The following is a 12,841-nucleotide window of genomic DNA, read 5'->3' on the forward strand; positions in this document are numbered from 1 at the left end:
TGATGTAGAACCTATTCCAAGGACAAAAGAAGTCAGGATTACTGGGTAAACAATTAGGAAAACTCATACCAGCCAGCTAGGGGTAGTGTTGCCTGTGGGTCTGGAGACTCTGCTGAAACACGGAATCATCTTTCATACTTTCTAGACAAATGGAATTTGAGTGTCTTGCAAAATCTTCACCTAGGTCAGGAGACTCAGATCCTCATCTTGCAAACTTTTACGAAAGGCATATTTTTGACAGTACACACTAGACAGGAAGGAGATTAGTCTGCACTGCTGCTATTTGGCTGAGCTTTCCTGCAGGGTTTCCTGAGAGGCTACGAAACAATCTTATTACATTTATACCAATTGTCTCCAAACCTGTACCCTTACAATGGACAATAAAACTGATATTTCTTCAGGAGAATAAGATCAGCTCTGCAGCACCGAACCACAGAGACACGGCCTGTTTGTCTGTTTTCCATGCTCAGAACATTCTGCATCATGCCTGCAGCGCCTCATTTTGTGTGTGTACCAGCGGAGGAGAGCTTAGCAGGCTTGCTCACCCTCCTTCCTTTCTGAAGAATTTGCAAACGTACCTATGTTTTAATTTCTGTGTCAAGGGTGATAAAGACGGCACTGGAATGGCAAGAGTTTACCATTTGTTACCGAGCAGAAAGGTTGCAGAAAAACTATAAGGGAGTGGTTTTTAATGCACACCTGCTCTATTTGCCTTGGACACCATGCTTCGTGTGCTGCCGGCACTTTTAGGCTCGGTATAGTTGAATAGGAACTTGTATTCTCTTTGAGATAATGGAAAGTCACAGAGGAGGTATCCAGCTTTGGGGCATGAATAAATCATTAAGGGGATGAATTATTCAGTGATCATCCCTACAACATGTGCTACATTCAGACTCGAGAGGCAACATCCCTATTGTGTGGGTTTTCTTCCCAAACATTACAGATGTATGACAGGCTAATGAATCTAAATAGTCAAATGTTGGGAAACGAGATTAAAAGAGTAATTTAAAAAATGGCAGTAAAAAGCTGCATGAAAGAGTTGGCTTACTTCAGGCTGGAATTACACTGGTCAGATGATCTTTTAACTCAGTGACGTTGGATCAAGCTGTCCACAACAGTTAGAATCGCAATGTGAAGTATGAATAAAGAGTGGCTCAGGAAATTGGAAACACAGGTTGGAGGAAAGGGATGAAATTATGAGCACAGGAACAATACAGAAGCTGACCCAGTCGTCTAACAAAGAACAACACGGGCACTACACCTGGATTTCTCAAAAGCCCATATGCAATCTTGATGCCACTTGCTTGGTATCTGAAAATTTCTGGGCTTAGCTACAAGTTGTTAGATCAGTATCTTTGCCTTACGGCGCTTTTTTGACACTCCATTTTTACGAGCTGAAATCAGTTGGATTAAGAGAACAATCTGATTGCAGTGTCTAGAAGGATGGCATTGTTAATTCTGGACTGATAGAATTATTTGAATTCCACACCCAAAATCACAGAGCCTACGGCCTGAGTAAGCAAAGGCAATTTGTGATCCCCAAGCAACACGTGCTGACAGTTAATTATCGCAGAAAGCTGCAGTGAAGAGTTGCAGCTCTGGTGTAAATTGGAGCGGCATAATCAAACCATAGAATAATTCGCTCCAACACAGGCTGGAAGAAAAAAAGTCCTGTGTTCAATAGCCAGGAAATGGCTGGTTCATCCTTCACAGGAAATGAGTCACCCGAAAGCATCCGCGAGGAGCAGCGAAGACAGGGAAGTTCTGAAATAACATGGACTGATAACAACAGACCAGCACACACAGATAAGTCTCTCGTTTTCTCATAGATTAGGGAGAAGAAAAGGTACGTAAAACACAAGTTTTTGTGATCATACGTACAATTTTAGGTCGATGCAACTACTTGCAGCACAAAAAACACCTGTGGATATAGTTTGTCACTCCTGTGAAAAGGTGAATTCAGAACGTACAACGGCAGCGCTAACAAAAGTTACACGTGCAGATAAAATGGCCTGCAAAGAGCCATCTACCTTCGTCCCTGGAAGGGAGGCCTCAAATCGCCGTGGTGGCACAGCTATCACACAAGTCCAGTATAAGGAACTCCTGAGTTGAAAATGCTTTGAAAGGTTTCCTTCTGTCGAGTACTGGAGGTATAGGAAGCTCAATTCCTGACCAATTTATTGATCAACCACCCATTGGTGCTCTTTTTGATAACACTCTACAGTGCCAAATTCTTATGGATCAGTAGAAAAAACCACTTCCCTTGCTAATGATGTGTGCTGGTCGTAAAGCCAGAAATCTGCAGATAAGAAGCAAGCTTTCTGCAAGCACTGGCGCTAAGAAAGCCGCTTTCCAACGATCCTCTGCACACTCACACCTCCAGCCACCCCAGCTTTCTGCCTGCATTGCTTGTAACTTCTCCCTGATACTGCTGGTCTCCCTCCTTTCCCCTTCCCTCGCTCTGGGGTGAGTAAGGAACCTCCGTTCTCAATAGTTTTGAGCCACGTTTGACCTGACCGGCCGATGAGCAGCCACGCACGGCTTTTTGCCGATAAACGCGGCACCGGGTTTGCTCTGCGAGCTCCCGACTAACCGCTTCCAGAGCCGTGATGTGGCATCGTGAATGATGCACCAAAGAATGTTCTGGCATCCTGAGATGTTACTAAAGCTGCAAATACTCTCTTAAACAAAACAGCCACGTTAATTAAAAGTGGATAAAAATAAATAAGAGCAACAAAAAGAGGCAAAAGTATTTGAAACACCCCCTGCCCCCCAAAATTCACTGGGGCTAGACTAGAAGCAAAGTTATATATGAACGAGTTTCCTGGTTCAGGATCCTGCAGGGTGCTGTGAATAATGGGGGAGGAGGGGAGGGTGCAGAAAAAATTGTTTTGTTAAAAACAACAGCTGTTCAAAACACCAGCTAGCACCTCTACGGACAGTGGTTCACGTTCCTGATCAGAGACCGTATTTTTGGGGGGTTCTTGTTTTTAATTCACTGATAGATGGGGAGGGTGGAATTGTAAGGGGAAGGGGAAAAAAACTTCCTAGTTTGCAAAGGAATATAGTTAGACGGAAAAAGTGTTCTCTGGCTGTGGTGCAGGCTTCAGGGCTATTTTAAAAATACAAAGAAAAAAGGCAGGAAAAGGGTCTTTTTCGTTTCCGAGAGTTTTTCTTCCCAGCACGGCAAATTAAATTCAAAGAGATAACATAGGCAGGAAGGGCTTAAAAAAAAAGAAAAATCAGGGTGTGTCCCTCCAAGGCCTTCCTAGCGCTGTGAGTAACCGGAGCCTGGGGGAGGGTGGGCCCGTTTTGCTGGATTGTACAAAAGAAGCTGATTCATATTTTTCCCTTCTCCCTCCTCTTTTTTTTTTTTTTTTTTCCACACGGCTATTTTCATGTGGGTTTCTTTTTCAAAACAAAAAGATACAGAGACGTGTCCTTCTCCCAGTTGTTTTTTTTTTGTATAAAGTATTGGTTTTTTTCTTAAATGCATTTTCCTGTTTGGCCCAAAGAATCACTGTGCATGACCCCGTAGTATCTTTAGTCAGTTTGCTACCATTGTATCTGAAAAGATACTAAAATTTCTGTTAAATATTACAGGAAGATGATAAAACGTTGTATAATCAGCATTTCTGCTAGAAAATCTGAGAAAGCTTGAGCAAACCTTAAAAGAGTCTTTTAAGTTAGCCCACAACTGCACAGGACAGGTCTTTGAAAAGTGCTAATTCTTTGATGGCATCCCCCCGTGTTTGCTTTTCCAAAGATATTTGAAAAGCAGCTGCACATGCAGCGTATCTGCACAGGCAATAAACTAATTTCAACAGCCACTAAGAAATCAGATATCATTCTTACTAGCGATTAGTATATGGCATTAATTTTTTTCCAAAGTCTTTGTGTTATGTTTGGGGTACTGTTCTTTAGGGTGCGCTTCTTTACAAATGGGCTCAACTATTGCATATTAAAAAAGGAGGGATTCTGCCTCCATGCTATCCTCTACTACAGAGGGGTTTCTTACAGTATATAAAACGGGTTGTCCTGATGGGAAGATGAAATGAAACACCTCCATGGGAGATAGAGCTTAAAATAGGCATAGCTCAAGAAACTGTGTTACGGCTTCTGAAATGAGAATTAAATTCGTGCTCTGCTTTGATCAAATCACTTCAACTCTCTGGCCCTCAGCTCAACAACTCCAAAGCGAATCACATAATCCCATCGTTTTCCCATTGTTTGTCCGCCTGATCTAAGTTGTAAATCTCTTATCTGTAGCACAAGCTGAGCCTCCTTTCACATGCACTACCTAGCAAAGTGACTTTGGTTTCAGATAGGACCTTTGGTCGCCTGGAGTGACAGGGAAGAACATTCCTTTTCTCCAGTTTAAACTTCACTGCTGCAATGAGGGCCAAATGGCCAGGAGCCCAATAAAGCGAAGATATGGAAATGAGCAGCTACCAGCTCTTGGTAAGATCCAAGCTTTTTGGAAGCTCTTGCATGTCACAAATGGTGACAGGAGTGATGCAGTAGGTTGACATCCAAAATATCTGACCGCTGTCCCACTCTGAGAGAAAATAAGGTCTTTGGCCATAGGAACCAACACGGTAACATGTTTGAGAGAAAGTTATAGCTAGCTTCACGTTTTTAAAAGCTTTTTTTTTTTTTTTTGCTTTATTTATGTGTTTAGTATATGCTTCAGAAAGAAATGGGAATATAAAAGGCATGTCTGTACCTGTCAAAGTTACCTGACATTGAATAGAAACACTACCCAAGGCCAGGACTCCAAGTTTAATCTGCACTTTTAAATCTTCTTCTAAACCTTCACAAGGACACCACTGCCACTGCTGTTACAGCTCAGACGCTTCCATCAGAGGCAGATTGGCAGAAGCATACAAATGTTTTCACAAAAAAATGTCAAAAGTGGGTGTGCTAGTGAGGAACGAAGGATCCTTTCTACAGTCAGACCAGTATTATGTTGCCTAGAAACTCTCAAAACAGGATTGCCGCTAATGAATCCAAGATCAATGTGGACTGAACATTTGATATTTGATTCAGTGCTGCACAGGGGACTCGTAGGGAGGCCTGGGACAATTAATTCTTGTGCTGCAGTCAACGGGTAGGTTTATGACAAGCGAGGCAAGGAAAATAAATAATGCTGGTAGAATTCCCAGTGAGCAAATATTGTCTATATTTAAACAGAGCCACGCAGCATTTCATCTGGGGAAACAAACATCTTTACAAAATGGAGTTAATGGGGAAGAACCAGCCAAGTCCTGGTGGATGGTGGAGTGCCTACGGGGCTGATCTGGGATCTGCTCAGCCTCCAGCAGGATCCTGGTCCTCATGGGCCTGTTCCTGTACAGGAACGAAGTAAATATATCGAATATAGCGTCACAGTTCCCAGAGAGCACCAGATGGACGCTCACTTTGGTTTTTTATTTTAAGAACCTTCATCGCATAGCACATGAACGAGTTGGAAAATTATTTTTAAGGGAGCACATGAAGTATCTAATACATGTAAGTCCATTAAATTTACTCTAGATGGCCCAGCACTTGAAAATTATTTTTTTTTCAGGGTTTGAAAATCCCCAAGGAGAGAAAATCCATGGATTTTACCTGAATCTCTGGGGAAGTAAGACCCACAGGCAATTACATGCATTAAGAGTGAAACACACTTATCTACGTAATCACTAGGGTCTACCTGACTAGGAAAAGAGCTGTTTTTATCCGCAAACTTTGCTAGAACTGGAACTTAGGAAAAACATGATCGTGGTGCCTGAGCAGGGCAGGTAGGTGGTGTCTTACCTCACAAGTCCTCTCTCTCTGTCACTCACTGCATAATCTTTATCCTTAAGACATTAACTGCAAACAGAGTTTCCCCTATATTTTAAGTAAAACTTTCAATAGCTGTCTAAGTCCGTTAAAGATCCCCAGACCGGCAGTGCTAAATTATTAACCCAATTTCGTCGAAGAGCCCGGTCTCCCTTACTCGAAATGGCGGCCGACAGAAGCGCGCGGCTTCCCTGCCCGTAACCAACATGGCGGCGGCGGCGGCCCCGGGCCGTGCCGCGGATGACAACACAATGTGCACGTTGGCGCCCTTGCCCGTACTCAAGATGGCTGCCAACGCCGTTCTTCCATGCCCTGCCCCCAATCAAGATGGCGGACCAGTGTGGCATTTCGGCATCCTTCCCGCTCTCAAGATGGCTCCTCCCAGCCGCGTCCCGGCGCCTACCCAATCGCGCCACACACCGGCGCGTCGCCCCGCCCCTCTCCCCGCCGTCAGCCAATAGGCTCGGGGAGAGGCTCCAGGGCGCCAACCCCCGGGGGCGGGCCATCCCCTCCCCTGCCGTCAAGGTGACATCGCCGGCAGCCAATGGCGCGGCGGCGCGGGCGAGGCGGGCCGGGCGGCGCCGCCATTTTGTGAGTCTATAACACGGAGCGGTCGGGTCCGTTCCTGCTATTCCGGCGCCTCCGCTCCGTTCCCTGCGGGTCTCCTCCGTGTGCAATGGACGGGTGAGTCTCCGCCCGACCGGGCCCCGGCGCGGCCGAGGCCGTGCCGAGGGCCTGTGGGGGAGCGCCACCGGCCCCCTGCGGGGCTCTGCGGGATCGGGGGGGGGGCCGCGGCCGAGGCTCGGGACCCGCGCCGGGGGCCGGGGCGTTACCTGAGGGGGGCGCCCGGGGCGCGGCCGCCCCGCCGCGGGGCGGGGGGGGCGGTTACCGGCGGGGGGCTCCTGGGGGGCCGTCCCCGGGGTCGCGCTCGCCGCAGGGGGAGGAGGTGCCCGGGGGGTGCGGGGGCGGCCCCGCTGCCTGCTCCGCGGCCGCCGCCCCGGCGCTGAGGCGTGGGTCTGGAGCGGGCCGCACCCCCCCCCCCCCCACGGCCCCCTCGCGTCCTGCTCGCTCCCCCGGGGGCCGCTTAACCCCCCCCGGAGCGTGGGTGGGTGCGTGGGGGGGGACGGCTCCGTCCGCCGTGAGGCCGCCCCCGGTTGGACGGGTGCCCCCCGGCGCCCCGTGTCCCTCCCGGGGGGCTCGGCTTGGGGAGGGGGGGATCCGAGGGGGGGGGCAGCGGCGGCGCGGGCCGCACCTGGCGGCGGGGGCGCACCCAGCGCCCGCAGCTGAGCCCGGCCGGCCCCGCTGCCATTGTGTGGCGCTTTCGCAAGCGGGGGGGGCGGCGGCGGGGGGGCTCCCGCTGGGCTCTCCTCTGCGGGCGGCTCGCGGAGGAGCCGCGGCGCTGCGGGAGGCCCGCGGAAGGCAGGTCTCCGTCGGGGGGTTACCTGGGCTCTGCGGCCGTGCCCGTGGCCCCGTCCTGCTGCGCGCTCCCGCCCCGTGGAAGTTTTTTCTCTGGTGTCTGACTCGGGTCGGGGCTCGGAGCACGGCTGCTTTATCTGGGGCAGCGTCGGTTCCTCTGATCGCCACCTCATCGCTGTCCCGCTTCGGAAATGCTTACTTTAAAACTTTTACGGAGGCAGCTCTTTCAGAAACAGGGCTCCATGTTTCTCATGTATTTTATCGTGCATTTTTCTAGTGATCAGCTTCTTTTCTCTTCTAGAGCACCGTGTCCGTAGTTAAAATACGTTTAAAGGCCTCTGATTAAGTAGCGTGTTTTCCCAGAGCCCTGGCTGTGGGAAAGCCCAGATCAGTGCCTCCTCTCCTCGTGCGTTGACACTGCTCTGGTGGGAGTTAGGTGCAGTCACACATCGGGGATTTTAGTACTGCCGAAGTGTTGTGTGTGTTGTTTTCATCTTAAAAGTCTAGACCTCTTAATGTAGTTTGCAGTCCAGGATGCTGTTCAGGTTGCTGTGCTTTTTCTGAGTTGCTTGACATGCTGAATGGTGTTTAAAAAAATCAGCATATGAGATCACATGTTTTAATGTGAAAAATCAGTTTTTATCGGCTGCGCTCATCCTAGTTTCTGGGAAAGCTGATTTATTGTGTCTGGTGAAGAAGTTGTTACTTTATTGTTGAAGTTTAAGTATAATGTGAGTCTTAATTATTCATTAGTTTTTAAAGATCTTGGTGCGTGATCTGCTTACCCCGTGAAAGCTGACCCCCGTTGAAATTTCAAAAGCTGTTTTGAAAAAGGTTTTGTTTTTTTGTTTAGCTGGCAGTGTGACACCTCTCTGGCTCTGTGCTCCTTCTGTTTTACTTGTGCTACCTAAAATATGCGTAGTTATGCTTTTGAAATGATTGATCACTTGAGTAAGCTGCTTTAAAACATGTAAGGAGTTAATTTGGGAAAGGCTGCTTTGGAAAGTGACCTCGAGATTTTACTGGCGCTGCTTAATTTTGATCTTTACTGTGCAGGAATCATCTCATTCTGTGTAAAAAGTAACTTTTGTGAAAGGCTTTATTGCCGACTCTTCTAGAAAACATAAAAGCATTAATCCCGTATTTAAGGTTGACATATGACAAGAGAATGCAGCTTTAAGATATGACCAGTTGTGGGAGAAGTAAACTGGAAGAATCTCACATTTCTTTAATAAAAATACTTAAACACTGTTGGTGCTAGTTTCATGTGGCATTTGTTATCAAATGGGTTACAACAACAGTATTCCAGGACTTGATAGTTCTTGGCAAATAAAAGCTCTTCCTGTTGGATAATTTTAAAGACTATTCCCTGTTAAGGCTACTTTATGTAAAACATTTCCTGTGTATGAGGCCCGCAAGAGGAACAGGAAGTAAGAGAAACTGCTCGGGGGTAAGTTCGAGAGTTTTGGAAACTTCAGAGATTCCCTGCTCTTACTGCGCTTTGCTGGAAATGCTTTGTTAAGGTTATGAAAATCCCGAGGTGAATATATGTATTTTAATTGAAGAAATGTGTGCTCATAAAGTATTTAGTAACTCTAATAGAATGATTACGATTCTTTAAACTGATATGTACAGATGGGTTTAATTAGTTCATTACTGCTGGCCCTTGTGCAGCAAAACCCATCTGTCCTGCTGGTGACCAGGCACCAGGGGGTTGGAAAGCCCGGCATTCCCATGCAGTGTTTGTGAGCAGTCACTTAGAGAAGGGGAAAAAATCGCAGCCGTGGCGGAGCCGCCCGGCAGCGGCCATTGGATCAGGCTGGAGCTCCGGCTGTAAATTGCTGGGTTATGATGACATGGCAGGTTGGTTTTGAAGAGGAAGTACAAGGAGCTGAGCTGGCTTATACTTGGGTTAGGGCATAGTGAAATGCGGGTGGCTTGTTAGGAAGGAGCAGTGTTCACTTCCCTGAAAAATGAAGAAGTGTTGCAGGAGGAGGGTAGGGAAAGAAGAACTGGTCAATCGAAGTGCTCTGGCATTAAATCACTCAAACTGTAGAATTGTTCTGAATGCTTCAGATTTCCTGGTGTTTTAAGAATGACCGCACTGTTTTCTGCTTGTCTTCTGTGTTTCCCTAAAGTTGCTGCAGGTCTGCTAGCTAGCCAGTTTTGCATCCTTTACTCTGAAGCTGTGACTGTCAGAAAGATGCGAGTTGAGACAGGCAGTGCGGCGTGTGTCAATCTAAAGTTATCTTCTCTGCTCGCCAGTGTCATATTGCTGCTTTACCATCGATTGGATTAAAAAAAAATCGTCAGTGCAAGGGTATAATTGATATCCTTTGCCTCTCCCAAGTACTCCCACAAAAAATAACACATAGGCACTGCAATGCCCTGAAATATTACCAGGGCACGATATGCCGGGCTGTAGGCAGGTCGTTCTGGTTTCCTCGATGAAAGAAGCTGCTCTGGTAGGTGAGTGGTGATAACAATGGTGGCTGCTGACAAGAGCTAGCGCGAGCTGCTGGAGGTGCAGCTAGCACTGTTACTGTTCGCGTTGGTCACTTTGGCAGGAATTCTCATTTTAACAGGTCTACACGCACGTGGTACGCGTTAATTGCCTTTTCCTGCAGATCTGTGCTAGGGAAAAGTTCTCTTTCTTGAGCAGAAAATGCTTGGGAGAGGAATGCTGGGTGCCGGTGCTCCCTGGTCTGGGAGTTGCCTGGGCCTCTCGGCTGTTCCTCGTTGCCCTCTGCCAGCCTGGTGCGGGTCTGGCTCCGGGGCGCTGGCACGGCCGCCGGGCTCCTGCGGGCCTGGCACAGGCGCCTGCTGTGGTGAGGGAAGGGCCCCAGCTCTGTCTGGCGTGTGGTGCTGCTGGGGTGTGAGCATCGCTGGTCCCTGCTGCTGGTGGGGTAACTTCTCCACAGCTGGAGGGGTTCTTCCCAGCCCAGCGGAGGTCACTCCTTTGGATAGGAGGTCTTGGCGAGCTGTGGATGGGACTGTTGGTGGTGGAGTTGGCTCTTGCCACTTTTGCCCTTGACTTAAGTCAAAGGCTACGCGTTCTCATTGCATCATGTTCCTGGGAAGGATGCTAGACTTCACTGTGTGGGTTTTTTGGCCCCTGTGGTACGCTTGAAAAAGGAGCAAGCTCCGCTCTAGGCAGGGGAGAGCTGCGTTTTTCTCGGACTGCTGGGTCTTGGGTCTCCACCATCACCATCTAATAATTTTTCTTTGTATAAACTGTCCTTGGCTCACCTGCAAAGACAACTGTGCACTTTGACTTGCTTTTTTCTTACTACTGTAAACTATGCTGGATATTTGTGGCAAACCTATCTAACTTTTTAATCCTTTTCTTTCTTTTTTCTACAGCATTGTCCAAGATATAACAGTTGGTACAAAGGTAGGCACTTCTCACTTTTTCTCTCTTTTTACACTGCTCAGCATCTGACCTAGTTTTAGCCTCACCAAATGTAGATCTTCAGGTTTAAAGGGTTATTTCTGGTACCATGTAAATTGGTTTTAACCAGAAGGTAATTCAGTTTCATGTGCATTTAAAACTTTTATTGTGGCTCAGCACTTAGCTCTTGGCATTTGGACATTGATTATCAACTGTCCTGTAAGAACATTATTGAATTTAGAAAGCCCTTTCCCCTACTGAAATGTCAAGCCGTGCTTATTTGTGTGCTAGACAATGGTTCTCAATGGAGAAATTGGTCCCTTCTCTCGTGAACTCCATTTCCTCTGTTTATGTGAATTCCTGTTCAGTTATATGTCAGAAATCCTTCTACCACAAAAAAATGGGTGTTTGGCTGTTGATTTTTATCTCCTGTGAGTACAGTAAATATGACCTTTACCCTTCTAGTCTCAGGTTTTGAAAGTGCAGGCCTAGCCCTGAAACTCAAAGTGCTGACAGGAGCCTCCTTATCTGTGGTGCGTGGTAATAGCTGTTGTGTTCGCGGGGTAAAGGCGCATTCCTGGGAAATGGTGAGCTGGAATGTGCAGGATAGACTGGTGCTCCTTCGTGAATTAAAGGCTTTTCATTTCACGGAGTGAACATCGTAGCTAATGTTCTGGGATCAGGATTACTGCGAGTTTTGTATCAGATAGTACGTGTGTGAATGTTGGCCCTCCGAGTAGTAATCTTAGAGCTTCCTTAGTGGCCTGAATTCTGCGTTAGCGTCTTATTGTTAACGAAGAAACAGGGATGTGTGTGGCAGCTTGAACAGGCTGGTGAAGTGAGGTAATACGTGACACTGGACTCATCTGAAGGAGAGGTGAGCTTGTGCGGTGTGAGCTCTGTTAGGTCTGTAAGCGAAGTAGAAGCATTGGAGACAACTGCTCTTAGCAAATAGCTTGTTATATTGGAAGCAGAAAACTCAATGTGACTGCTGAGAGCGCAGGCATGTTTGTTAGTGATCCAGGGCTTCTGAGAAGCATTAAACACACAAAGGAGATCTATTTAGCAGTTGTAGGGGAAGGGCTATTCTAACTTTTCCTGGTATGATAACCTGAAATTTGAATTAATTGTAGTGACACGATGGTGTCTGGCTCTGGTTGAGAACACCATCTGCTGCAAGGAGTTCAGTGTGCCATCGAAGGAGGAGGAAAGGCTTGTTGGGACCATCAGGTTGGTTAATAGTTCATAGCCACTTTAAAGGTGGAATAAGTCATACCTGGACTGCTGTAGGGCAGTTTGATGCACCTTTCTGTAAACTGATTGATCTAGGTAAAAGTCCCCTAAAATGGGTTTTAACGTTGTGTAATCTTCAGTTTCTGCAGCTTTAAGAAGTGGTTTTATATAACTAAACTTGACCAGGAAGCTTCTGAAGCTGTAATTGTAGTCCTCTCAGTGAATCTAGAGAAGCTGCAGGATGTGGTATTGCATGCCTCATCACTCCCATCTGCGGGGCGATTGCAGTCCTGAGCACAGTCAGATGTCTAAAATGAGGGCTGGGAGAAATCCTGTGCTAGTGCTTTCACTCCTAGCACAGGACAGAACTGTAACCGCTGTTATGCTAGAGGTAGAAAGCGGTGAAAGAAGCATGTGCCAAAAATGAAGCTTCTCGAGGCAGGTAAGGCAGGCTTTGAGAAAATTGAATCAAAATTTAGAGTGGCAGAAGCAAAAGACAAGTTGAATCATCTTGATAAAGGTAAGTTTTAAAATGTTTTTGACATAGCCATGTTATCTGATTGCTTAAGCAAGGCACTGAATATGTCAGTGTACCTCATATGATGGAAGTTCTGTAATAAGCTGTAACGTGCTGCATGTGTCATGGGTTCTGCTTTAGGCAAGTTTGACTCCTGTCTGCGCATAGTGAGGAGCCAAGTGAGGGCTTCTCGTACAGCTGCATCCTCTGCGTGGCCGTGCATGAGCCGTCTGCCTGGCCTGTGCTCCTGCACTGTTAGGAGATCCTCTGGGTGCAGAACTCACGTGGAGGAAGGTACAGGCTTCAAAAAGTATAACCAAGTTGGTTATCAGTTCCTTGTTAAAAACACAGCTCGGTGGTGAGTGTAAAACCTCGCTGGCTACGGCTCTTCTGAAATTTTGCTGTTGCTTTGGTGTTGCTTCCATTTCGATCTACCTTTCTTTGGTTTGGCAATAAGT

The 12,841-nt window shown here is 47.2% G+C and overlaps 1 protein-coding gene across 5 annotated transcripts in view; it reads left to right on the forward strand.

The window, feature by feature from the left end:
- Nucleotides 1–6,372: 6,372 nt before the first annotated feature.
- Nucleotides 6,373–12,841, forward strand: part of PTBP1 (polypyrimidine tract binding protein 1) — a 30,622-nt gene continuing 24,153 nt past the window's right edge. The window contains exons 1-2 of one of the 5 annotated variants that reach the window (XM_035570011.2): nucleotides 6,373–6,510; nucleotides 10,606–10,636. In XM_035570011.2, the coding sequence (XP_035425904.1) occupies nucleotides 6,503–6,510; nucleotides 10,606–10,636 (39 nt within the window). In that variant the 5' untranslated portion in view covers nucleotides 6,373–6,502. Of the gene's footprint in view, nucleotides 6,511–8,669; nucleotides 8,693–10,605; nucleotides 10,637–12,303; nucleotides 12,387–12,841 lie in introns of those variants that run through there. The other 4 variants (XM_035570010.2, XM_050715593.1, XM_035570014.2 and 1 more) reach the window with 4 other exon arrangements.

This window comes from Cygnus atratus, chromosome 26, assembly GCF_013377495.2.
Source record: "Cygnus atratus isolate AKBS03 ecotype Queensland, Australia chromosome 26, CAtr_DNAZoo_HiC_assembly, whole genome shotgun sequence".
NCBI lineage: Eukaryota > Metazoa > Chordata > Aves > Anseriformes > Anatidae > Cygnus > Cygnus atratus.